Raw genomic sequence first — 25,194 nt, 5'->3', positions numbered from 1 at the left:
CCTTTGCTACACCGGAATGAACCTTGACTAAGGCACTTCACCGTTACCTGGCAAACCATCTCCACACCCACATCATAGTAGTGCCTCTCGACCGATCTGAACCTCCGTCTTAGCACGCAATTCCGAACTCGATTGCTCCTTGGACCCCCGACTCGAGTCCCGTCACTCAGACCGACCACCCTTCTAGACCCATTCGAGACCCCAATCACTCGATACTCAGACAGAGACACGCCTGCCACTGGTCACCTCATCCTAAGAAGCTCGGACTGCGGCTTCTCGAGGGCATTGCGAAGCTCCTCTTTGCGTACGAGACGTCACGGGTGCGCGAGCTGGTCGACCCCTCTACGAACCTCGACCCCTCACCATGACGAACCCGTTCCATGGTTCTGCACATTACACGGAATCAAACACACCTACGGGAAGCTCTGGTCTTCTGCCGCGCCGCTTCTCCTACGCTTCAGTCGCTTCCGGAGCACCACCAAACTATAACCCGCCCTACCTCTCCCACCCCGGCCGAACTTCGGTCATCTCTCAGATCCTCAACAACTCCGACGACATCACCTTCGAACCGGCCTCGGCCTACCACGATTCGAGCAGGGGCGGCGATATGGACGCAGACAGGAACGGCGCCAGTCTGAATGGCACGTCTGCGCGCTTGTCGCGGGGCGCCAACAATCTGCCGTCCTTTTCGAGGGTCTTTGATATGTTTATGGCGAACCCTTCGGGCGAGAACGGAGGGCCAGGCGGCGCAAGCGGACACGGCGGTTTCTTCGTGCCATCGTATTTGACTGGATCGACATACGTACAGCGGCTAGAGGAGGCGCACTTTGCAAAGGTACAGGCGCAGAAGGAGTCCCAGACGGCCCAGGCACAGCCCGGTGGAAACTTGACGACGAGCGCGAGCAGCGTCAGTCTTCACAGTAAGCCGGCTTCGCACCGAGGAGTGAATTACGACGTCATCGAGAAGACTGCAGCATTCGAGGACGATGAGGCGTTTACCCCACTACCTACGAGGTGGAACAGGGACGACAAGTACGGTGCTCTCGATATTCTTTCAGATGGGCTCGAAGTTCGCTACATTGGGCCCCGGGGCCAGACGGAGCGGGATCATGAGGCGTTCAGTATACGTGCGGACAACCCGATGCCTCCGCAGTGCGGTATCTATTATTTCGAAGTCCAGGTTTTGTCAGGCAAAAGAGATGAGTAGGTTATGACCTCTGGTGTGGGGTCTGTGACGAGTATTCTGACGATTGGTTAGCATGACGATTGGCATCGGGTTCTCGGCCAAGACTGTGGCCCTCTCAAGACCCCCGGGCTGGGAGCCAGACTCGTGGGGCTACCACAGCGACGATGGACACTGTTACGCTGGGCAGAATGGCGGCAAGAACTATGGGCCTCCATTTACTGCATCTGATGTGATCGGCTGTGGTGTCAACTTCCGCACTGGCTGTGCCTTCTTCACAAAGAACGGCCACATGTTGGGTATGTCTGGATTGCAGCCCAGTCCCTCACTCCTATTGATGACAAACTCATTTTTCTAGGTACCGCTTTCCGCGAAATTGGAAAGGGCAGTAGCCTCTATCCAACAGTTGGTCTCAAGAAGTCAGGGGAGCACATTCGTGTCAACTTTGGTCAAACGCCCTTTGTTTTCGACATTGAGGGCATGATGACGGTCAGTTTTGTCCTTTCCCTCACCTCTACTCCCGCATGTTTCTACATTCTGGTTGTCTTACTACTGCCATGCTGTTCTGCCTCCGATTATTCTCTGTCTCGAGTTTCAGTAACACGCGCTATTGGCACTTGTCAGCCGTGCTTTACTGTGGATATACAGCATCAGTGTCTGACTCCGATGTCAATACACGGGATCCTCGTTAGCCTTGAGGGAAACATCACTAACGATTCTGGGACCACAGAAAGAAAAGGAACGTATCCGGAGGGAAATCTCGGAAACAAGTACAGCAAGCTTAGCGCCAGCGATGAACGAGACAGAACTGATACAGGCGCTCGTCCTTCAGTTCTTGCAGCATGACGGTTATGTGGAAACTGCGAGGGCATTCGCGGAGGAAATTAACGCGGAAAAGAAGGCACTCAGTCTCGACCCGAATGCTCCCATTGAGGGAATCAATGTTAAGGACGACGAGCATGCCAACAAGCGGCAAAGTACGTCAAGTTTCTGGCGAGGAAGTCGTCTATATGCTGACAACACACAGGAATTAGGCGAGCTGTGCTGGAAGGCGACATTGATAGGGCGCTGAAGCACACCAACGCCTTTTATCCCCAAGTTCTCAAGGATAACGAGCAGGTTTACTTCCGGTTGCGCTGTCGCAAGTTCATCGAGATGGTCCGAACGGCGGCTGAGATGAGGGCTGCGTCAGAGTCCAAGAAGAGCAACGGCCATGGCGGTGATCTGGGCGCGATGGATCTCGATGCTAATGGCAACGAGAACGGCGCTTGGGATCAGATGGACACTGAGGATTCCAACGAACCGACTGTCGACATCAACGAGCTCGAGATAGCAACTCTGCTCTACGGTCAGGAGCTTCACGCCGAGTTCAAGAACGACCCTAGGCGAGAGGTGACGAAGCACCTGGCGGACATCTACGCGCTCCTTGCCTACGCAAACCCGCTCAAGGAGAAGGACGTTGCACACCTGCTGGATAGGAAAGGTCGACTTGCAGTGGCAGAGGAGCTCAACTCTGCGATATTATGTGAGTTTTTCCGTGGCACCGGTTGTATGCTGATTAGTTATTAACGTCATACAGTATCATTGGGCAAATCTTCTCGCGCTGCGCTCGAAAAGGTCTACGCCCAGACAAGCGTGCTGCTTGATGATCTGCGGGAAAATGGCGGACCAGGCGCCTTTGTTTCCTTACAGGATGTCATCGAAGATATCCCAAAGTCCCAGCCTTTTTAGAGGGTGGCGGTAATCACAAGCCAGCCTCAACGCTACTTTGCTGCTTAGACTTGTTCCAGGGGCAAATCTACAGATGGTACTCCACCACCTCCCTCCTTCGCTGTCCATGTGTGAATTATTAGAAGACGCGCCTCCCCCTTCCACTCTTGTGCGCGGTTTTTTTGGTTCTGTTTCTTACGATCATATCATTGGCGTCAGGCTTCGTCTTGGAGTGGGAATGGAGAGACTATACTTGTCCTGGTTTATTTTGCGGGGGATGGATTCTTGCATTGGCTGATGCGGCAGAGGAAAGGGTTTGAGTCTTACATAGGCAGGTCGGATTCCCCTTTTGGGTGGAAACGACGCCGCTACACAACTAAATACATTCTCAATGACTTTGGGTGTTTTTCTGTAGAGGCCTGGTGGTTTCTGGATGCTGTCGGTACGATGGTGATTCCTTACGTGCGAGATCTGTGTGATATGGGCAACCTTGAGACATTTTGTCCCAGTGAGGAAGATGTTTGTTAACCCGGCTACTATCAATGTATGAGAGCACCCTCTCGGTAGTGTATTTTGTATAAGCATTTCACGTCGACCGGGGGGGGGGGGGATTCTCGCAAAACAAGGGGAGCCGGGGGCATGTACGTACCTTATCGAAAGACTGAGGTGGTTGCCGAGGGTTATCAAATAGGCGGGCGGGCGTGCCCTCCTTCCCGCCTGGAGAAATTGGAAAAAGAACAAGGTGTGAAAAGGGTATCTATAAACAAGAAAAAAGGTAGAAAAAGGCCAAAAGCTCAGGTGCCCAGTCCGGAAATCGAACCGGGGCACCTTACGAAATCTGGAATTGTAGAGCTTCGCGAGATTTCATACCAAGTTTTGTACTAACGGACCAGGGCGTTATACCGCTCGACCACGGGGGATCGATTGGGCTTGGTTGAGGTAGGAGGGGGGGGAGATTTGGATATGAGGCAAGGCGAGGGGGGGAGGGGGGAGGAGGTCTGTCTGGTCCTGGGTTGGGTCTGGTGCATATTCCATCTGTGTATTTCCCCCCCTTCGATTTGGTGTATATTCCGGGTGGGTTTAAGTGTCGATATCTAGATTGTCAAGGGGCAGCCTCGATCTCTGGCGATGGTGTGGCACTGAATTTAATGTGAGAGGACCTTGTTAGTCTCCCCCCCCCCCATCTTATCTATGATCTGGCGGCGATTTAGATATTTAGATCCATCATCTTTCGTTCTAGGAGATGTGTTTATTTTCAACCGTCTGCTCTTGGTTCTCTTCTCCTGATACAGCTTACCTTCTCCATCCCTTCGTTCGGCATGTATTCAGAGTAGAGAGTGTTTATAGAGAAAAGACAATAGATCCCACGTATACTTTTTGCGCTGGTAACGTAACTGTCAGCTTTTGTCCCCCTATCCAGTGGGCGATCTGGAGATCCAATAACAAGTCACTTTGATCAAAATTGGCATTCGGGTTTTCTTCCCGGTTGAAAGTCATATCTACGTGACGAGCAGGGAGAGGGCATGGAGAGCAGACCAGCAACGGTGGTCTTGGATTCTTACTCAAACCTTGTTGCACGCCTGGGAAATAGTTTTTGGGCTGTGATGTGAAATGAGGGCTCAATGAATGCCCAAAGATATTTTTTGCTGTGATGGGGGAAAAAAAAGGGAGAATTTGGGTTTCAAATAGCCAATCTTCCAAGTTCATTGATGCTGTCAGGAGGCAGGTATCTGTATCTCGTCATGATCATCTCGGAGTCGAATGTTGATAAGACTTCTTCTGTGGTCGCCATGTAGTTGTCTAGTTATGAGTTGGTCAGGTTCACAATCGTATTCTCCCAAAGAGGAGTCAATCAGTCATGGCCACCATCCCCTGGCAGCAGCTAATGTCAACTTCATGAACATACGAAGATTCTGGCATAGTCAATATAGTAGTTGTATTTTATATGCAGTGGCAAGCCTCGCATGACAGCATCCTATTGTAAAGTAATCATGCCTCCAAAAATGACCATACAATTTACCAGGGTGAAATACCCTCTGGCCTCCATGTAAGCCGTCTATGCATTAAGCAAGCCCCCCAAAACGCCAGACATGCTTTCCATTGCGTGAAACCGGAAATTTATCAAAAGACATTAAAACTTTACGTCAGCCATTTAGACCAGCAGCAGGGCGCAGGCGAAAGCCAAACCCAGCACCAATGCCGAGGCAGTCGGCCGGCCGGGCGACGCGCCGGTAACCTTGCCGCAGCACTCGCGCGTGTACGTGACATTGTTCATCTTAGCCTGGACCTGGAAGACGGAGCCCTCGGGGTCGCCGTAGTTGTAGTAGTCCACATTGAGCACCTTTGGCGGGAACCCCCAGTCGCGGGTGCAGTTCTGGGCCGCGCCGCCGAGGGACCCGTTGCCGGTGGCGTTGTTTGTCGAATTCAACAACGACACGGCGGGGACGAGGATGGAGGCGCCGAAGATGTTGTACTCTGCGTTTAGGTTGTGGTTCATGAGGTAGAGGCGGTCGCGGGCGGCTTCCTGCGAGAGGTCGGGCGGGCGCTGGACGGTGCAGGGGAAGGTGCGGTCCATGGGGTCAAAGGGGCTCTCCCACATTTGGGAGAACTCGTCGAGGAGCCAGGGGAATTTCTGCTGGTCGGCCATGTAGTCCATGAACATGACGACGCGCTTGCCCCCCAAGATCATCTGGGAGAGGGTGGGCCAGTCTTCGAGTCTCATGGGGAGGTAGGGAGGCTGGTAGGCGTATTGGAGGATTCCGGTTGACTCGATGAAGGGGGCGTACAGGTCCGGGGTGGAGTAGTTGCCGTTGCCGAGGAGGATGGTGACGACGTCGTACGGGTGAGAGGCGACCCATTCGCGGACGGTGGTGAGCCATTCGGTGATGGGGCCGACTGCGGAACAAGGTTAGCTACTGGCTCTTTGAAAATGAAGCTTTTGTCTTGAGAGAAAACTCACCATCGAGGATATCGCAGGAAGAATGACAAAAGTGCGGTACCGTGCCGTTCGTGGGCCACTGGATCTGAGCCTGGAGGAAGCGGATGCCGTCGTTGAGCTGAGTGGTGACATCGAGAGCCTGGTTGGAGGCCGAGTTCCCGGGGCGCACAAAGGGGGAGTTGTGACACCCGACCTCGGTGACGTTGCTGTACTTGCGGTCGCAGAACTCGACGTAGTTGTTGCAGGGCTGTGTGTTTGTCGGGCCGGCGGGTGCGGTCTCGGTCTGGGTGGCATTGGCATCGGTGCCGGTGCCGGTGATGGTGGAGGTGACGACGGAGGTCTGGCCCGAGATGATGACGACGGACTGGCCCACGGAATTTGTGGTGGTTTGCGTGACGTTGCCGGTGACCGTCATGGTCCCGGTCATGGTCGACAGGTCTCCATTTGTGAGGGTGATTCTCGAGGTGTAGGTTGCGTAGGGACCCGTTGGGGTCCTGGGCTGGGTGACTGCGACGGTCTTGGTTCCCGAGAGGAAAGTCACGTCGTCGGTGTTGGAGAGGGTGAATGTGCTCGTGCTGACTTGGTCCTGCGCTGCGGCTTGGGCTGTGAAGAGGGATAGGAGCCCGAGGGAGAGGGCAAAGAGTGGTCCTGTCATGCTGGGCGAGGCAGCCTCTCTGGCGAGGACTTTGTTGGTGGAGTGGCCGCGAGGAAAGGGAAGGGAAATCGTGGTGTTGTTGTTGCTTCTCGAGGGAATGGTCAGGTAAGGTAAGGTAGGGGTGGTTTCGCGGGCTCGATATGGTTGTATGTTATTCGAGGTCTGGGAGTAGACTTCGAGAGAGTCTGGGATGGCTGCAAGACGCAATGACCACAGTGCGACCCTCGGGGGAAAGAAATTTGAGTTGGGCGAGGGACGGGAGACGGGAGACAGAAGCCAAAAACGGTTATCGGACGAGGAGAGTTTCGATGACGATCCCCAAGCAAAAAATACCGCCGAGAAGCAGAAGCACACTAGGGTGCCTAGTATACTCTTTTTCGAGGCGTTTTTCTCTTCGTCACGCAACGGCGGAGGCGGAAAGAAATGGTCGAGAATTTCACATATGAGAGAGGAAAGGTGCGGTCGTTTGCCAATGTTGCGCCAGCCAGCAACGAGAGCCTGGATTCTAGAGTTTAGAGTCTAGAGGAGACGATTATTTCCTTGGACCTTGGTGCCAATTGTCGAGACTTCGCACACGTCCAGCTACGTCCAGCTATGACATAATATTTGTGTATTTCCTTCCTCGTTTTTCCCGGGGTGGCCCAGACATTCTTTCTGCAGCCTGCGGCCTGCGGCACGCCTTGGAGGCTTGGAGGGGTGGTGGCCCAGGCCCCATACGGCGCTACCGCCAAACTGGCAGGGGGTACCGGGCCCCATGTAGCTACCTTACCTAGCCAGGTTGGTAGTGGATACCAGGAGCACAGAGCCCCATCAAGACGGACCCACCAACACCGGAAGCTGCTGCGAGGATCGCTGGGGATGTGCCGGGTCCCTGCTGGTCATCTCATCGGCAGCTCCAGCTCGACAGGGTCACGCAGTCATGTCATTGGAACCTATCTGTCACATTTGTTTTGTGCGTATACTGCAAGCAGGCAGCAGGTGACTGTATTTGGCATGTTGAGAGAGGCTGTCAAGAGACTGAGAGACATTGACTGGAAGTAACCCACCAACAATCCCGATACAACAGATGGCCAGCAGGTCAAGTCATGGACGCGCCGTTCCATCTACCCATCCATACCAGACCGACTACCTTACGGTACCACTGCATATCTGCGGCTGTGGCTTGCGGCAAAGGACAGCGCAGAAAACCATGGACCGGGGGCCCTATACGGATATCCCTGGCGATCACCGGCTCCTGTGCCGGCGTGGCGGGGACGGACGCGCGTGCAGGATGGCCCTGCTGGACGCGCCTTTGTCTCCTTGGAATCTGAGAAATCCAAACTGTTCGTCATGTTTGCAAAACAAAGATCCGGCAAGCTGGAAAAACATGGACAATGGTCATCGAAGACCATCGTCATTGAGGCTGAGAGGTAGATCAGGAAGATCGAAAAAAAGGGTAATAGAAAAAAAAAAACAGAGTTTTAGGCTCAACACTTGCCGCCCATCCTCATTTCGTTTGTTTAGGTCAAGACATCTATCTGGGTCCCTGCTGGGATCGTGACCCTTGGATGCTACGACGGGGAATTTTCAAACTATTTCTGACTTGGTCCCTGGAAGAGAAACACCTCGACACCCCTCCTCCGTGGGTCATTCTCCTTGGATATGCCTCAGCGATGAGCATCATGAGCACAATACACGTATATCTATCTGCGCGAATAGGAAGAAGAGAAATGCAACCTGCAGGAGACACAAGGCGGGACGGGGGACATGCGTACGGGGCCCGGGAGTCGGATCGATGGTGCAACAAGGAGAAAGCGGCCCTAGCCAACCAGAAATCCACCCATTGAAATCTCATTTCACACAGCCGCCGTCCGGCTCTAGGTACGCACCTGGTTTGCTGATGGGTCGTGGGTTGGGCTGCTGTCGTTGTTGCGTTGTTGCTGTTCCATTTGCATTTCGAGTGGCTTGCCGAACTTCCTTTTGCGCTTAGTAACCGCTGTCAACCGTGATGATCCCACTTCAGCTGAGGAGTGGCTACAAATCCCACAGGACGATACAGATCGCCCGCCCGCGGAGAGAGTGGCACAACGGCCCGGTTGGCTGGAACTCGTCGACGGAGGCTTGGAGGCGGTGCTGTGCCAAGTATGGGCAGATGGGATGGGGGTGGTCACGGTGGTGGTTGCGGGTATCCGTATGGGGGCCGCGCGAAGCTCGTTTAGACGGCCCCTCGGAACCCGAAACTGGAAAGGCATTTGGGGTCTTGTTCTGGATGGAGAATGGTACTGACGTACGGATACCTGATCTCGCGGCGGTGCCACGGGACTTGATGTCTCTCTCCCCCTTTTTGACGCCCCGAGGAGTAGCCCCGAGGTGAGCCACGATGCTGCAGTATGCAGTTATCGACTACTGCACTCCATTCGTCTGTGCCGTCACTGGAGAGTCTGTGTGTTCTATCCATTGAGTTGAGTTCTTGTCTGTGAAAAGACCGTGAATTTGTGACTATGAGCGACTGTGAGTGAGTGAGACGAAATGGAGATGGACGGCAGCTTGGAAACATGAGGTGGATGGACCCACCGCACAACCTGGAATGAGGCAGCGGAGTCCCACTTAGATACCTACGGACCCGCTAGCCGTGGCGCGCCGCTAGCAAGAAAAACGCTGGGATGATCCAATGCAGAAAACGCAGCAGCAGCAGTAGCAGCAGAAAGAGAGGGAAAAATAGTGTAGTAGAGAGAAAAAATAAAAAGATATTGGTTGCTACGACGTCATTCTCCCTGTCCGGCTGTCAGTGACCCATGCAAACACCTGGACCATCCTCAGCCTCTACACAGAAAGCAACCCCCCGGAGAACAGCGATACGCCTGGGTTTATGCCAACTCAATCAGACCCGTCCCGCTCTGGTTATCCTCTCTCGTCTCTCTATCTGTCCATCTATCCATCCAGGTTTGGCTCCGGTGTCTTGGCCCTGCTTCTTCCTTGAGTCTTTGACGCCTTGTCCGTATTTACCAACCACCAGGGCTCCAGAGTCCAGGGGTGTTTACGGAGTACTCCATCGAATCTATTGTGACGGCCTGGCCTGGTCTGGAATCATTTTGTTTTGTTCCTTTTCCATCTTCCAGACACAAAATTGCCGAGTGGATTCGATCAGTCGAGCTAGCTTCCTGACGCTCATCGTCATTATCCGTCTCTGGTCCTTCTTTGGCTTCCCGACTCCTCTCCGCTCCGCCAACCTTTTTGCACACGTAGGGCCGATTCCCTTTTTTCGCATCATAGCCCCTTGGCACGAGACGCCTACGCCTACGCCTAATTCTCTTGGATTACGGACGGCTTTCTTGAGTACGGCCGCGCCTGGATCGCTGAATAGGACGAGTCCCCCTGGTATTATTCAGTTCCCTTTTTTCGTTCCCTCTCCGGACCATCGGCAAAGTTAGAGAGAGAGCTCCGGTGACTTTACCGCGTCATCTTGCCCTCACATACGCATTTACGTGAGATATCTGGGGAGAGAGGAGAGACTCTCCGTATACTGTACTCCATCATCACCGGGTCCCAGATTCCGGTTCCAAGTCCGCCCTCCTACGACGACCGCAGTCATCCTCCTCTCCAAAACTCAAGCTCCGAATAACGACCCTCACGATGGCCAAAGTCCGCCGGAACAGCGCCATCACCGCGGCCGTCTGCTACTTCATCGCCATCATCTTCCTCATCCTCGTCATCATCGGCAACACCTCCATCAAGCCCGTTCTGACGGACATTTACTTCTTCAAACTCGATGTCTCCGACATCATCCCGCTCTCCTCGGCCAACGCCGTCCTCCTCAACTCCGTAGCCCGCAGCCTGGGACTCCACGACTTTTACCAAGTCGGTCTCTGGAACTTTTGCGAAGGCTACAACGATGAGTAAGTGCCCCCAGGTGTCTCAATCGTAGGAACGAACGTACTAACACGCCATCACCAGGGGCGTCACCTTCTGCTCAACCCCCCAGCGCATGTGGTGGTTCAACCCCATCGAGATCCTCACCAACGAGCTCCTCGCCGGCGCCACCATCGCCCTCCCCTCCGAGGTCAGCACCATCCTCAACATCCTCCGCATCGGCCAGCAGGTCATGTTCGGCCTCTTCATCTCCGGCATCTCCCTCGCCGCCGCCCTCCTCATCGTCACCCCGCTCGTCATGCGCTCGCGCTGGTGGAGCCTGCCCATCGCCATCTTCGCCGCCATCACGGGCCTCCTCGTCACCGTCGCCTCCATCATCGGCACCGTCATGAGCGTCGGCGCCAAGATCGCCCTCACCCAGCAGTCCGAGCTCAACATCAACGCCGTCCTCGGCGTGCGCATGTTCGTCTTCATGTGGCTCGCCAGCGCCCTCGTCGACCTCGCCGCCATCCTCCACATGGCCATGGGCTGCTGCTGCTCGCCTAGGAAAGAGAGGGAGGCTGCCGCCGCCGCTGCTGCTGCCGGCGGGGCGAGCACTACGCCGGAGAAGACGACTAACACGACTGAGAGCGGTGAGAAGCCGTCGAGGCTGCCGGCTTTTATGAGAAAGCGCAGCCCGAGGTCGTCGACGTCGTAGATGTTACGTGTGAGATATCATGTTGACGAGCATGGAGAAACGTCGGTGGCGTTGGCGGTCTCATCCATCGCGCAACCTCGTACAAGTGGTTATACTTGGATAGTACATGTGCTCCTCATGGCTCTTGTGCAGATGAAGTATCGATACCGACCACTGCGTAAGAGACCTCGAGCCCGGCAGCATCAGCACTCCGTCGCCGGCACGGAACAACGGATTTGAAATTGAGCAATGGCGTTGGTGGTTGCGGTTTAATCGGATGACCATGACAATAGACTTTTGGGCAAACGGATAGTTAAGTAGAGACGAACAGGCAATCCTGTCAGATTAGCATAGTTTTGCCTTTCTTTGAGGTATTTGAACAAATAAGTAATCGATATTACTGAAATGCACAAACATGCGAGGTTCGTGAACCATGGAACAGGATACGTTGAGTACTTCACATCAAGACTGCAGCTTCACGTATACAATATGTAGGTAATGCAGGAAAACTTCAAGCTCCCAATGTCGCATCTTTGTACCTTGGAGTCGGTGTCGCGTGATAAAAGATGCAGTATACTTTCCCCGCAGCGCAGTCCGGGGTAAGAAGCAATGTACCCCTTATCGGGGGATCGGGGGACGCGCCCTCGGCCTAGACCCCTCCAAACGACCGTGAGCCTCGGCTCATTTTTCGCAGCTGGGGAAGCTCAGACGACCGCACCCCGAAAGCTGCTCTCCTTCTCATATCAGCCGAAGATAGCTCCCGCACCCTTGTCTTTCATCGTTCTACATCTACATCTCTCGGTCCTCTTTCAGATTCGATTGTGTTGTTTCCAACTTGGTCGTTTCAACTTGTCAATTGTCCTGTACCGGAAGTAAAGCTAAAGCAACAACTCCCATCTTCCCCAACGAAATAGTAGGAAATCAGCAGCAATGGATGTCGCATCGCTCTTCAACGTCAAGGTAAAGATCAAGCTCCCTCTCCCTCGTCCTCGTCCTTATCCACATCCTCGACAATTCCCAAAGTCAAATTCTCAAACACCAAGCTAACCCCCCCCCCCCTTCTCCAGGACAAAAACATCCTCGTAACAGGCGGCGCAAAAGGAATAGGCTACATGATCTCAGAAGGCTACATCACAAACGGCGCAACAGTCTACATCTCCTCCCGCGACGCAAAAGCCTGCTCCGCCTCCGCCGCCGCCCTCACCGCCAAAGGTCCGGGCAAATGCCACGCCATCCCCGCCGACCTCCAGAAGCTAGACGACTGCAAACGCCTCGTCGACGAGCTCGCCAAGCAGACGGGCGGGAAACTCCACGTCCTCGTAAACAACTCGGGCGCGGCGTGGGGCGACGCCTTCGAAACGTACCCGGACGCCGCCTGGACGAAACTCCTGACGCTGAACCTCCAGCGCGTCTTCACGCTCACGCAGCTCGCCGCGCCCCTCCTCGAAGCCGCTTCCGGCGCGGGCGACCCGTCGCGCATCATAAACATCGGCAGCGTAGACGGCCTCCGCGTGCCCCTGATCTCCTCGTACGCCTACAGCGCGAGCAAAGCCGGCCTCCACCACCTCTCGCGCGCGCTCGCCAGGGAACTGGGGCCCAGGGGCATCACGAGCAACACCCTGGCCTGCGGGCCGTTTGAGAGCAAGATGATGGCGGCCACGCTCGAGACGATGCGCGATACCATCGAGGAGGAGATTCCGATGCGGAGGATCGGGACGCCGCAGGATGTCGCGGGCGCGTGTCTGTTCTTGAGCGGACGGGCGGGCGCGTTCGTGACCGGGGCGACGATTACTGTTGATGGTGGAATTGTGTTGGCTTCCAAGTTGTGAGACGGGCGTTAGGGGGAGTCATATTTGGGACAGTAGAAGTGTGTAGATGGAAGTCTCATCAAAGAGTTTTGTTCATTCTTACGAGCTCAGGATTACGGCGAGAATATGTAAAGAAAGATGAGAGCGAACGGCAGTCAATCATTGAGGCCATGTCACATTGGAGATACCGCAATCTGTAACCCAAAAGAGTATTGAGAAAAGACCAGATAGACTGGCCATATTTCTTTGTAGATAGAATTTGTAAAGCAAGATCTAGGTAAGACCATTTGTCCTCCTCAGTGGTATTCATACAGGAAAAACAGTAAATAATAAAATGGTGAGCGGAATCCAATTCAACTGGGTCGTAATAGACGCCCAGGTTTCTTCCCTCCCAAAAACGCCAAAAGTCGTGTCCTTTCCAAAATATTCGTGATATCAAAACGAAATTTCCCGCAATGCAATGATGCCCCCCATTTGTTCCGTATACGCCAGTTGTTGTGTGAATGTGTAGTAGTGTGGTTGCGTGTGTTTATCATGAAAAACCCCAGTGAGATGAACCCGATGAGATGAGTCTTTGTCTATCCCCGCCTCTAATCACCGAGAAGAAATGCGAAACCGTGTAGAGTTCCCCAGAGACTTCAATGTCGATTAAATGTTGTGTAGCGAGCGGGTGAAGAGTGAAAGCGAGTGAGAGAGTGAGTGAGAGGAAAGGGAAGAGATGGACCGAGGAAGGCCACGCCAGTGACTGAATCTGGTGAGGGGAAGAAGAGCTAAGGGGAGTCCAGTGTCGTCGGTTCAATGACACGACAAACTCTCTCTCGCCCTGGTCCCCCTCTGCCCCGACTCCGCCGAAGCGTTGGCGCGGTGCCTCGGTTTCCCTCTCGGCCCCGTAACAGCGTTTCAGCGGGGTCCTCTCATCCGATGAAATTCGGAGTATTCGTTCCTCAAAATGACGGTCTGAGCCAGTTGGAGAAAAAGCTTCCCGGGACGATGGGAAAAGCTCGGTCGCTTTCGGACTCTTTCTTTGCGTGAACCGAACAGAATGCGGCATCCATCTATGAGAGCCCGCAAGACTCAAAGTCGCGCATCATGACGGCCATCTGGGCACGTTTTGCGGCCTCGGCGACGAGTGTAAAGTCGCGGAGGAAGGCCTCGGTTGAAGGGGGCTGCTGGCTGTTGGGTTGGGGTGGCGCCATCATTTGGTTTGTGGACATGTGCGACGATGAGGAGGAGATGGAGGACGTGGAGTCCTGGCGCTTGGGAGACTGGATTGGTGCGTTCATGGTGGGCGGTGGCGTGGTGGGTGATGGTGACGATTTTCGAGATGTTATTGTGGTTGTGATACGATTCTCTCAATGACGAGAGAAGGTTGGAGTATTCGGGTGTGGGATGATTGCTGCGTAGGACCAGGAACCAAGGTCCGAGAAGGGGGCGATGGATGGTTGGTGGTATTATACCTATTCCCCAGATCTTCGATTTCGGAGCGCAGATCTTGACTCTTTATGTGAGACCCCAAGTAGCACAGGTACCTGAAAAGTAGGTGATGTCAGGCGGGGGGTGGGGAGGAGGGAAAGGCGGGATCAAGAAGCTAAGAAGGGTGGAATGGGAAATGTCCGACAGGAGTGAAGGTGCGGAAGAACCCCTTTTGTGAAAAAGGAAGGATAGTCGACGGTGAGTGCGGAGTAGACACGAAAAAGTACGTGTGGTGTCTGAGATTTTACTTAAGACCAAGTAACGAGCAGCGGGAATGCCGTGAGGCGTGGGGTGTGTGGGTGAGGACGGCGGCTGGTTTAAAGTGATCGTGGGACGACCCTGGGTTGTCGGTGACAGGCTATAATTGCGGGACCGCTTGTCTTTGCTTGCAACAATATTGGATGGGCAATATTGGAATTCGGCGCGATTGCGGATTACCAACCCTTGCTCCGGCAGCGGGTAACAAGGCCAAACGAGTCGGTGGATAGATTGAGCGAGCAAGCGAGTGAGCGCGTGAGAGGCAGATAACAAAGCGGGAGGCAGGCCAAGTTTTGGTTTCTCTTTTTTGGCAAAATAGAAAGAGGGAGAGGGAGAGAGTAATTCGCAGAAGTGAGACAGGCAGAAGGGGGATCGGCGATACCACAGTCAGGCGCGGAGGGATGTTGCGACTCTTATGTGTGGGATATCGTTCGAGTGTGTAGCAGCTGAGCCGGGCCTGGAGGACAGAATAAGGCGAGTGTGAGTCGGTAGTCGACGCGGGCTTGCGTAGGTATGCGGGATAGTGTGGGTGGTAGCAGCAGCAGCGTTTCCTTGCTTGAGTGTATGTATGATTCTGAGCCGAAAGAAGGCTGGAGCGAGTAGTCTATTGTGTACGAAGTACGAAGTAGAGGACAGACAGCTCGTGCGGGTTTGTGTGGGTGTGCGAGTGATGATGTGATGGGCTTGTCTTTGATTGGGGTTGGTTCGCGGGTTGTCCAGTTGACTTGCTTTTGATCCAGACAAGGAGCGTGGGTGGGTGTGGTTAAACAGTTAAAAGTGTGGGAGGAGTGTGGGAGGGATAGGATAAATGTGGTAATTGGGCCAGGAAAGCTTGGGGTGGGCGAGTCGAGAGGATAAAAAGAACAATATCAGGTGTGTGTGTGTGTGTGTGTGCGCGCGCGAGTGTGTGTGTCTTCTGCTTTTTCCCATCTACCGATGCAAGACCGAGATGGCTGTCCGAGTTGGGTTATTTACTTTGCCAAAGTAAGTGTACACGGTTACGGAGAGTAGCCGCGGTTGAAGAATCCATCTTATCTCCAGTTCTTTTTTTCCCCCTTCCCTCTCCCCGCTGAGCAGAGCAAGACTGAGAGGGAAGGGAAAAAAGAGGGACGATACTCCATACGTCTTCACGTTATTTCCCGCCGTCTAATTCATGACGCTCTATGCCCTGGACCCGACCAAATCCTGGAGCCGCGATAATAGGTCCGAAGATGGAGGTGGATAGGTTGAATGAATGCGCCAGAGCTTGGTATGACGCCGAACCGCCGTCTGCATGGTTTCCTTCTTTCTCTTCCTCACTCTCTTCGGCTATCGTATCGCCTCGGCTTCCTCTCTTTGCCTCGTCAAGGAGACGACGACGCATACTTGTCCATCAACCCCAATAGCCACCTCCTACGACCCAGCATGGCCCAGCCCAGATCAACAGCCAGCAGCCAGCTTGACCTGATGTTTGTCATTGCGGGGAGGTACTTGCAGAGGCACAAGCGTCAGGCGTAAAGCCTCGCGGTAAACGTCGCCAAAAGCAGTAACTGAGGGCCTCCATGTGCCAAGTACCGATACATCTTCCCCCATCTAAGGCGGGGGGAAGGGGATTTGCACCTCGTCTCGCGACTCAGCAAAGGCCAAAAGGCCTTCAGGGTCTTTGCGGATCAGCGGCTCGAGCGACCGCTGTGGCAGGTTCGGAAGCACACGCTCACAGTGCTTGACAGGCTGGAATGGGCGAATCCTGAGCGGCGGAAACGGAGGAGAGAGGTCGGCCTTCTCGCCGTCGAGCGTTTCGCAGTGTGGGGTAGGTATCCGTCGAGCCAACTCTTCACAAAAAAAGGCAGCATGTCATGGTGCGGCGTGCCTTGGTGCTGGTTCCTGGGGGGCAGGTTGTCATAATGGGCCTGGGCTGGAAGCATGGGGGTGGCCTCGGCTCCCCATGTATCGGTACCTGCGTGTCTGCTTTTCCCTTGATGCGCCGTCAGCGAGAGACTCTGGGCCGTTTCTCCGCATGGTACTGGATCGCATCAAACCGCCCCTGGCTGTGTGATCCTGGGAAAGAAGCTCAAGAGCCAATGCACGGAAGCCCTGCCTCGTTCGATTTCGGCCTAGGACGAGGGAGACAACAGCCCGACGATGACATGCTCTGCTCCACTTGGGGGAGGACCAAGATTGCGCTATCCGTACCAGCCTATGTGATTGTGTGCCCACGCCCATCAAGGCCCGTCCATCATAGGCACAGTACGGATATTGGCCTGCCCAGTTGCGGAATGTCTTTCCTTTCTGGCGAATGAACGGATTAATGACTGAGAGACGCAGGCGGAAGCGGACGATGCGATGTAATGCGATGCAGTGCGAGATACTCGATCACGGGCTCGACTAGGATGATGTAGTATCCCGCCACGGAGGATGGTCCTCAGAGATGGGCTAGAGTAGATAGGGCAGTCATATAGAAGAGCAACGACCGTGCCTCTTGCTGCTGCGGTTCGAATACCAAGCACAAGCCTTAAGGTAAGGTGAGGTGGTTTCGCGGTGCTGGGTTGATGCGGGCTGAACTCTATCTTGAACGGGATTGCGGGGGAGAACTCCATGAGGGGAGGGGGAAAATCACAAGCCTTGAACTTGTTCCAACATCTCCATCAACACAAAGAGAAAAGCCGGGGAAGCTGCGAGCGATTGCCAAAACTCAAAACGATGGAAGATCTGGTGGCTCCTGATTCAAGACGCCTCTTTCCATTTTGCTTGTGATTTCCCCCAGTCTCTGCTCCTCTGCCTTCCACATTGATCCCTCCAATTCATGAAGGCTGAAGCCTTCGTCTTCGTCAGCTCTTGCCTCTTTGGTTGAGCAGGCACCTCTTGCCTCACTTTTCGCGGGATGGCTGTGCGCAAAGGACCGTTGGCGGTTGACGTATTCGCAAAAGACTTCTCTGCCTGGGCTTCCCGCTGCTCCTTACGTTGCGTGGTCGTGGATACTCACGTAAGGTAAGAAATTTGGGGCTGGAGAAGTGGCGACGGTTGTTGTTGGTCTTGAACTTGGTCCATCAGACTCCATGCTGCCGACACCTATCACCGAGAGCATCCTAGGAGATGCCGGCTTCGGTGGAGACATGTGAAGAAGAACCGAACGATGTTGACGGCGTATCCGTTTTCTCTGTGGCACTCTCCAGGCTTTCCACCCCACAAGACAACTAGCTTCTTCGGCGCCTCGCCTTAACTTTTTTTTTCTTCGTCTCGAGCGACCGTCGAACGCGCATGTCCGCCCCTCCGTCGCTTGGTTTTCCGACCTCGCTTCATCCTAGCGGCATGCTTCCCGTCTGGGGACCCTCTGGGCAGTGGGCTTTGGTCTCAAGCAACGGAAAATCTCGGGACGGAGATCTCCCACGTTTGACAAACGTGTCCCACTTTGGAAGAGAGGGAAAAAAATGCTTTCCCCACGGCTGCCCCGCCAAAACGTCCTCGCTGAGTCGCTCCAGCCAAATGCGAGGCTTCGGAATACCTTCGGCATGAGAATATCCCGGGAGGTAACACAGGCCGCGGCAGGATGATGTTCATGTTGGACCACTCTCTTCTGATCCAAGGGCGAGAATCATGCAATATCCATATGCCGGAGAATGGCAAAATTTCTTTCTTGCCTGAATGCCTTGTGCGTTTCTTTTCTGATTGACAAAAAATTTGATCAGGATCCTCCCTCACGTCGATTCTTGGAACGCAGCATTCGGAACCTGGCCCTCCACAGCATGCGTACGAATAGCCAAATGCGCAACAGCATAGTCTCGGACGAACAAGTTGACGACAGTTTGGATTGGGAAGGTTCCTCCTAGCCCATCGCCTAGGACCATGCAGCTTTAGTCGAAGCTACCTAGGTAAGGTAGGCGGGCAGTGGCAGGTCAACCTCAACTTTTGGTAGCAACGCATGTCCAGTGTAAGGTAGTCGCCGTGGTAGACGGCCTCAACTTCCGATTAGCTCGCCAGTGTTCGAGTCAATTCGCCGAGGAGTTGCTCGGCAAGCGTCGAAGCAAAAATTGAACGAGGTGCCCAACAAGGTCCAGAGCCATCAAAAGAGGTGTGGAGGGGATGGAATCGATCGATGGGCCATGCTTCCCCTCTGTAATAGCGTCGGCGCTGGCGTAGGCGCATACACTTGCATGTTCTGCACGAGTCGCGCGATCTTCCTATCTGGCATGTCAATACGTAGTGCTCTGTGCCTGGCCGTCATGGCTCCTGTCAACCTTTTCAAGGAATGGCTCAATGCTTGCCGGGCAGTGTCCGGTGTGAGTGCCCGCCGTGACGGACATTGTTCCTGCGGGCGGGTCAGCTTTCTTCCTGCAACCACGTCAAAAGTGACAAGCCGTCGACTGGTTGAGGATGGATTGCTGACGGGCGGAAAACCCGTAACGGCGGTAGGAGAGGCCCATTTGGGAATTGGGCGAGGAATTTGACCGAAAGTACCGAGGGTCACCTTGCGACCCCCCCTCCCCGGAGAAGAAGAGGAAGACGCAGAACCTGAAGCCCCACCCGCTAGAAGGTCTCTCGGATCTGGGAAATTCACCGCGGTTGATCCGCAGCCACTCACCTTGGACCGACCGAGGGCACGCTATCATTTGGCAGTTCTTCCAAGTTCCGGGGCACGCCGATATCGCCCCGCCGCCGAGGCAGGCAACTCTGGAATTTGAGCGAGATTCCCATGAACTTTCCAGCCAGTGACATATGGGAATTCTTCCAGTCTGATGACCGGGACTTGAGCCCAAGTGACCCGCCAATATGCGGAGTACTTGCAAGAAAAGCATTGCTACGGATATGTTCGTGTCAATCAAAAGCTGCATCGGGGACGAGGGCAGATTCAGAAAGAAGAGGCATACCGCAATACAGCCAAAGGCAGGGATGTCACAAGAAATTCAGGGTCCATCCACGGCGCCGCAAACCCGCTCCGTCTTCCCAGCTGCAGCAGAGTATCCGTAACTGACTGGACGGCCGCTGGACACGGCTGCAGCTCTCCTGCAGCTGTCCCGGTAGCCTTATTCAAACCAGCAAACGGGCGTCCATTCATGCACTTGCTGTCCACTGGCCCATGGTCCATGGTTCAACGTCTCCATGGCCATATTCAAGAGTAAGAGTGGGATAAGGCAACGAGAAGGAGAAATAAAAACCCTCATGCAACACTAAGGTAGCAAGTTCTGGCACCATCCACTTTATGCCCCTGTCTCGCCCCGAATGCGCCGAGAAAATTGAGGAGGAGGAGGAGGAGGAGCGGGAAAGTAGACTTCGGGAGCAAAGACCCCTTATCTCGCATGGAGAAGCGATAAATTACTCCGAAGACACAGGATGGGCGGTGTAGAAAGTTGCGCATCGCGACGGGCATAATTGTACAACCACACGAATACCTTACGGAACAACGGACGTCTCCATCAAATCTCATGAAGCCGACCAACCAAACCACGAGCTGTAGAGTATACCGATTCCCTGACCTCAGGCCCAACTTTGAAGTTTGAGTAAGGTAGCTACAGCCTACCGCCCCGCCATTCCGCGAGACCGAGGCACGCCGCACGCCGCACCGCTCCCACTCGTCCCCCTTTCTCCCAGGGCAAATCACACCTACCAGCCACGCACCGGCGCCGCATCTTTTCCCCCGAGCTCGCTCTGCATCCCATCCCGCAGCTCACCCCGCCACCGAGCCCCGTCTACCGGACACCCGACCTCCACAACCCTCGGCTCAATCTCCCCGCGTCATACGACGGGAGCTCTCCGTTCCATCCAATCCCTCCCAACCACACCCACGCCCGGGACTCCTACCCGCCCGCCCGCCTTCATCATCGACCGCATCGGCCTCACCGAGAGCAAGCTACCTCCGGCGCCAACGCCGCTGCCGCAAGCTAGCCATCATGCCGGACAACGCCCCGAGAAGCTGGTTCGCCGTCCCGGCCCCCGTCGCCGCCCTCTTCCGACGCTTCCCCCTCGCCGTCTACCCTGCCAACGACCTACCCCTCCGCAGTCCCTCCCGCGGCGACACGCCGACACTATACGTCTTCATCGCGGACGACGATGCCCCGAGGGGCCGACCGAGCTTCAACCCCTCGTGTCTAAAGTGGCAGGTTCGTTTCGATGTCTTCCTCCTCTTCCCTGGCGACATGCCCGCCGTTGCCTATACTCGTCCTCCGTCTTTGCACGCAGCATCAGGCTAACCCTCCCCCCCCCCCAAACAGACCTTTCTCAAAATCGCCGGCGTAGACTTCCACATCGCCCCCTCAACAAACCACGCCTCCCCCTCCGGCGCCCTCCCCTACCTCCTCCCGCCCTCCCCTCTCCGCCCCATCGCCGGCCCCTCGAAACTCGAATCCTACGCCCTAGAAAACACAACCCTCAAGAGGCTGCCCGTGCTCTCCTCCTCCTTCTCGACCTCCTCCGCGCCCGACGCGGAGCTCAAGGCCCGCGAACAAGCCTACCAGTCCTTACTGGACCACCGCCTCCGCGCCGCCTGGCTATACGCCCTTTACCTCGCCCCCGCCAACGCGGACCTCCTGTCGCGACTCTACATCGAGCCGGCGTCAAAGAACCCCGTCGTCAGGCTGACGCTCGCGCACCAGGTCCGCGCGGCGGCCGAGGCTGAGGTGTTGAAGGTGACGAGGAGCGCGGTGGTGGATGTGAAGAGGGTACACGCTGACGCGCGCGCCGCGTTTGAGGCTCTTGCTGCGTTGCTGGAGGAGAACGGCAGCAGTCGAAGTAGTAGTCACTCAGAAAAGGGGGGGGAGGGTGGTGGTGGTGAGTGGTTCTTTGGCTGCGAGGGCCCGACGCTGTTTGACGCGTCTGTCTTCTCGTACACGCAGCTGCTGCTCGACGAGGAGTTTGGCTGGGTGGACGAGTCGCTGTCGGAGATTCTGCGCGAGTTTCCTGCTCTTGTGAGGCATCGCGAGAGGTTGCTGGAGAGGTGCTTTCCTGATAGCGAGGAGGGGGTCTTGGTATGATGAACACAAAGTAAAGTATAGCTTCAGAGCAAGACAGAGGGGCAAAACGGAGGTGGAAAAGAGCCCGGAGGCTACCGGCTCCTTTACCGTATAAGACGATCGGAATAGACATCCGCCTGTAAGTGACGGAATAATACATCATCAGCATGGCACGGCAGGTCACCGAGGTAACATAGAGGGTTACCTAGAGGCGGCTTGCCAGCATTTGCGCTTCTCAACTTGCAACGTTTTCTTACTCTACTGGGTGATATCTAATGTATCGATATTACGCGTATCATGCGAGACGTGTCTCGATGAGGCGTCATTTCTAGACCAATGTCTTCGCGGAATCGGACAAGATATTGCCTCTCTCTTTCCCGACCGACATTTGTTTGGCTTGAATAATTTGACGTTGGATGATGTACCTAAGGATTTGTGTGTGAGTTGGTCCCCATACTAGCTCTGTATTCCAAGAAAGAATTCGATTCGAATGTTTGTTTAGCATTCAAGTTAGGTAAATCCCTTTCTCTCATGCCGACTAGACTGTCCAGCTGGCTCTCGGTGAGTGACATTGAAGGGGATTTTTATCAAATGTGGCCACACGGCCTAGGTTGAATCACGGGCGCCTTGGAGGAACATGCCAGGATAACGACCATCTCAGCTTGGCCAAGTTGACTTGTTAGTTGCCTGATTGCCTCTCATAAGCCTTGAGGCGCTTACCGGATGCTTCTTATTTCGGGCAAGGGAAGAGGGATGGTAATGACGCAGCGTGTCGTGGGCGCTGACGGCTTCGCAGGCAGACGCGGCGGGGAACCCTTTTGAACAGTGATATGGGGGCCAAGGCCTCCAGATATGGTGTGACGGTTTTCTATCAGAGTAAGTTACCGATGCCATGGTGTAGGCGACAGGAGGAGAATGAACTTCATCCTTCCACTGCTAAACGTTGAGGATGCCAGCGGCTGGCTTGTTGATACCAAGAGGGCAGCAGGAGCATAATAAAACATCGAATCGTGCTAAAGAAGTATGAGGATGCCCTCTGATGTTTCCATTAATTGGCTTAGTACAAAGGTCTAAGTTATTTACCAAAAGTCTGGGACACGAGGATGCAATCAGCAAACCAAAGGATAGCTCGAGTATCATGCCTCTACTTGAACTTTCAGTCCCTGCCATAAAAGGCTATCGCGGTAGACAACGGATGGAGGCTGACACTACAGCCAGTTACGATATTGTTCCGCATCGCGGTTTCATTTTCTCAATAGGTGTATGGCGTTTATGACCAGCAACGTACAGGTAAAATGATATGTTATAAGCAACCAACAAAGACTCGTCATCTTTCATTTCTTCGCACAATAGGAGGATCCTTTCATGAGATCTCAGGTATGAAACGGGCTGGCCTCAGTATCGTCAGGGAAGTGAAGCATAAGGGTTTTTATGGTTGGAACAAGAGACATAGCGCACACGGGTTGGTTTGCCGTGGCTACAGGCAAGTGATCAGTTGTCTCTTTGACAATAGACGAGCGTTAGGCCTTGGATGCTAGTGCCCAAACACGAAGTTATACTTACTTTCTTGGTCGCTGAGTTTCCTCGACACAGAGACGAAATCATGGCAATGTGTTCCAGCTTGTACGCTGCGCCAAAGTGTCATCTTCTTTTCGCGGACGAGGCTAAGACAAAGAAGCAGTACTTATTTCTCCGCGTTCAATAACTCCAAAACAGATAATCAAAGTAGAAGAAAGTGATTATGGCACGACCAAGTAGAGCGTATGTGGTTGTATCAAATCGGTGTAAGATCTTTGAAAGTAGACTTTGGTTGGAACCCTCTCTGCCTGTAAGTCAACCCGACCCGCCACAACAACAAACTGACGACAAGAGACAAAAGAAAATGAGGAAATATGAAAGATATCGTCGAAAGAGAGCAAAAATTGAAAACAAATGCTCAAAAAACAAAAGAATTGATCAGTGGGAGGCTTGAACTCCCGGCCTTGGCATTACATAACATTTCAGGTGAAATATTAGTACCACGCTCTAACCAACTGAGCTAACCGACCAGTTGTTTGTGAACATCCTTCAGCTTTGCGTGTCTAAGTAGGCTTCAGTTTAGCCGAGCGGCCCACCAAACGCCGAACACCACCCCCCTACCAAACAGATCGAGGACGAAGAAGATGAAGAGATAGAGCAAGAAGCGAACGATGGTTAGCTAAAGAGTGAGAGAATCTCAAGTTTGTATTCTGCGACAAAAATTGTCCATGCGGCAGCCATATCAGAAGCTCATCTCTTAAGGGAGGCTCTGCCGGCAAGGCTTGGGTCAGGATGAGGAGGAACCTGACAAGAACAAACGGCCGGCTTTCGACAGCGACGCCGTGTTCACACGGGCACCTGCGTCGGGATGTTTCCCCTGCCCGACTTCTGGTCATGTCTCTCAGTTAGGCCTGTCTATTGCACCGGACCGTGAGACATACTTTGGCAGTTTGAGTTGCTGTCGCGGTGAAAGGGCGAGACCGGACTGATCGCAAGCAGCGGAAGATCGACAACAACCTCAGAGGGGTTCAGAGTGAACAGAAGAAGCTCGTAATCGATGATGACCCGGCAACATTCCGCGCTGCCAGGAGTTTAAGCGACGCCCCCCGCGAAGCGATCCCGGCTCTGGGGGCTGAATATAGCCCCAGGCATGCATACTAATAATAATAGCCGCAGCGAGAGAGAGGCAGCCCCAAGACCTCTGTCTCTCAGCCAGTCACCTTGGAAGGTCAGCTGCAGCTCGTTGCTGCAAGACTGCGTCAGATCAGGTCCGGCGGCTCGGAGTGCTGGGTGCTGGGTGGGAGGGGGGCGTCAATGACTATCGATTTGTCCTGCAGGGCCTGCATGTTGATGGCAGCAATAATGTTGGCTCGCCGCTCACAGCTACTTCGCACTCCGTATCCGTACACTACATTGCAATATACCTGCTCCGTCACACAGCCTACCCGTACTCCATACACACAAGAGTTTGTAAGCTTGCGCTCTGCGGCTCGGAGTCCCATGCATTTGGATTGGGAGGAGAGAAAGTCTATCCCCCACCGTCAGTGCGACGCTTAATCTGGACGAGGGACGGAGCACAGGCACAACCAGAGGCATGCCATCCGAAGTTGTGGGAACATGGCCGCTGTACCCTTGGACCGGCAGGCCGTTCGCTCGGAGGCAACCCCTCCTGCATTTCGCATTTCCTGGGATCGCAGATGGAAACGAGATTTCCATCAGAGTGCTTTGTTGTGTGTTCCGACTTCAAGAAGGGGGACTTTGGTTGATACATAGTAAGGTAAGCAGGCAAGACACGAAACGTCAGAAGCCGCAGCCATAATCGATCCATGCTGTTAAATGTCTTTAGACCCTGCTTGCGGCTTTCACGACGGGTGAAGGATCCCTCTCTCAGGTTGTCTGGCACCATCATTCCTCCTCGCCTGGGGTGCCTCACACCTCACGCCATGCGTCCAGTTCCTCCTCAACTCAGCCTTACCACGCCAATCTATCCCCTGGAGAGACATTGCCCGTTGTGCAGTCCCTGACTTGAACTAACCGTCATCTTCACACTACCACCTTAGTTCGCCCGGTGGCAGGTTAGCGTGGACCCCATGCTGAGAGTGAACTCTGAACTCCTACGGACTCAAGGACTGTGACCTGCGGTCTGCGGACTTGCAGACCAAGACGTTCATTTCCATTTTGTTCCTTGCGCCTCGTCCAATCG

General features: G+C 54.3%; 8 protein-coding genes across 8 annotated transcripts; 5 read left to right on the top strand and 3 right to left on the bottom strand.

Annotated features, from left to right (window-relative positions):
• Nucleotides 1–364: 364 nt before the first annotated feature.
• CPAR01_04016 (SPRY domain-containing protein) lies at nt 365–2,914 on the top strand (the record flags this gene model as incomplete). Its single annotated transcript, XM_060488298.1, has 6 exons — nt 365–1,203; nt 1,259–1,482; nt 1,542–1,672; nt 1,914–2,160; nt 2,211–2,708; nt 2,763–2,914. The coding sequence occupies 6 exons, from the start codon at nt 365–367 to the stop codon at nt 2,912–2,914; spliced, it is 2,091 nt and encodes a 696-aa protein (XP_060352504.1).
• A 1,630-nt stretch (nt 2,915–4,544) lies between these two features.
• On the top strand, nt 4,545–4,661 carry CPAR01_04015 (uncharacterized protein; the record flags this gene model as incomplete). Its single annotated transcript, XM_060488297.1, has 1 exon — nt 4,545–4,661. One exon carries the CDS (start codon nt 4,545–4,547, stop codon nt 4,659–4,661), a length of 117 nt encoding a protein of 38 aa, XP_060352503.1.
• Nucleotides 4,662–5,045: 384 nt separating this feature from the next.
• CPAR01_04014 (tat pathway signal sequence) lies at nt 5,046–6,486 on the bottom strand (the record flags this gene model as incomplete). The annotated part of the gene is made up of 2 exons (XM_060488296.1): nt 5,046–5,788; nt 5,853–6,486. The coding sequence occupies 2 exons, from the start codon at nt 6,484–6,486 to the stop codon at nt 5,046–5,048; spliced, it is 1,377 nt and encodes a 458-aa protein (XP_060352502.1).
• Nucleotides 6,487–10,098: 3,612 nt separating this feature from the next.
• On the top strand, nt 10,099–11,032 carry CPAR01_04013 (SUR7 protein; the record flags this gene model as incomplete). Its single annotated transcript, XM_060488295.1, has 2 exons — nt 10,099–10,361; nt 10,420–11,032. The coding sequence occupies 2 exons, from the start codon at nt 10,099–10,101 to the stop codon at nt 11,030–11,032; spliced, it is 876 nt and encodes a 291-aa protein (XP_060352501.1).
• Nucleotides 11,033–11,941: 909 nt separating this feature from the next.
• CPAR01_04012 (short chain dehydrogenase/reductase family protein) lies at nt 11,942–12,840 on the top strand (the record flags this gene model as incomplete). Its single annotated transcript, XM_060488294.1, has 2 exons — nt 11,942–11,971; nt 12,079–12,840. The coding sequence occupies 2 exons, from the start codon at nt 11,942–11,944 to the stop codon at nt 12,838–12,840; spliced, it is 792 nt and encodes a 263-aa protein (XP_060352500.1).
• Nucleotides 12,841–13,874: 1,034 nt separating this feature from the next.
• CPAR01_04011 (uncharacterized protein) lies at nt 13,875–14,102 on the bottom strand (the record flags this gene model as incomplete). The annotated part of the gene is made up of 1 exon (XM_060488293.1): nt 13,875–14,102. The coding sequence occupies one exon, from the start codon at nt 14,100–14,102 to the stop codon at nt 13,875–13,877; it is 228 nt and encodes a 75-aa protein (XP_060352499.1).
• A 2,649-nt stretch (nt 14,103–16,751) lies between these two features.
• CPAR01_04010 (uncharacterized protein) lies at nt 16,752–17,644 on the bottom strand (the record flags this gene model as incomplete). Its single annotated transcript, XM_060488292.1, has 2 exons — nt 16,752–17,169; nt 17,490–17,644. The coding sequence occupies 2 exons, from the start codon at nt 17,642–17,644 to the stop codon at nt 16,752–16,754; spliced, it is 573 nt and encodes a 190-aa protein (XP_060352498.1).
• A 2,770-nt stretch (nt 17,645–20,414) lies between these two features.
• On the top strand, nt 20,415–21,494 carry CPAR01_04009 (uncharacterized protein; the record flags this gene model as incomplete). Its single annotated transcript, XM_060488291.1, has 2 exons — nt 20,415–20,669; nt 20,736–21,494. The coding sequence occupies 2 exons, from the start codon at nt 20,415–20,417 to the stop codon at nt 21,492–21,494; spliced, it is 1,014 nt and encodes a 337-aa protein (XP_060352497.1).
• Nucleotides 21,495–25,194: the final 3,700 nt, after the last annotated feature.

Source organism: Colletotrichum paranaense (assembly GCF_030867605.1).
Source record: "Colletotrichum paranaense strain IMI 384185 chromosome Unknown Scaffold_3.1, whole genome shotgun sequence".
Classification (NCBI taxonomy): Eukaryota; Fungi; Ascomycota; class Sordariomycetes; order Glomerellales; family Glomerellaceae; genus Colletotrichum; species Colletotrichum paranaense.
The sequence above is the reverse complement of the archived record's forward strand: the minus strand, read 5'-3'. Positions and strand labels throughout refer to the sequence as shown.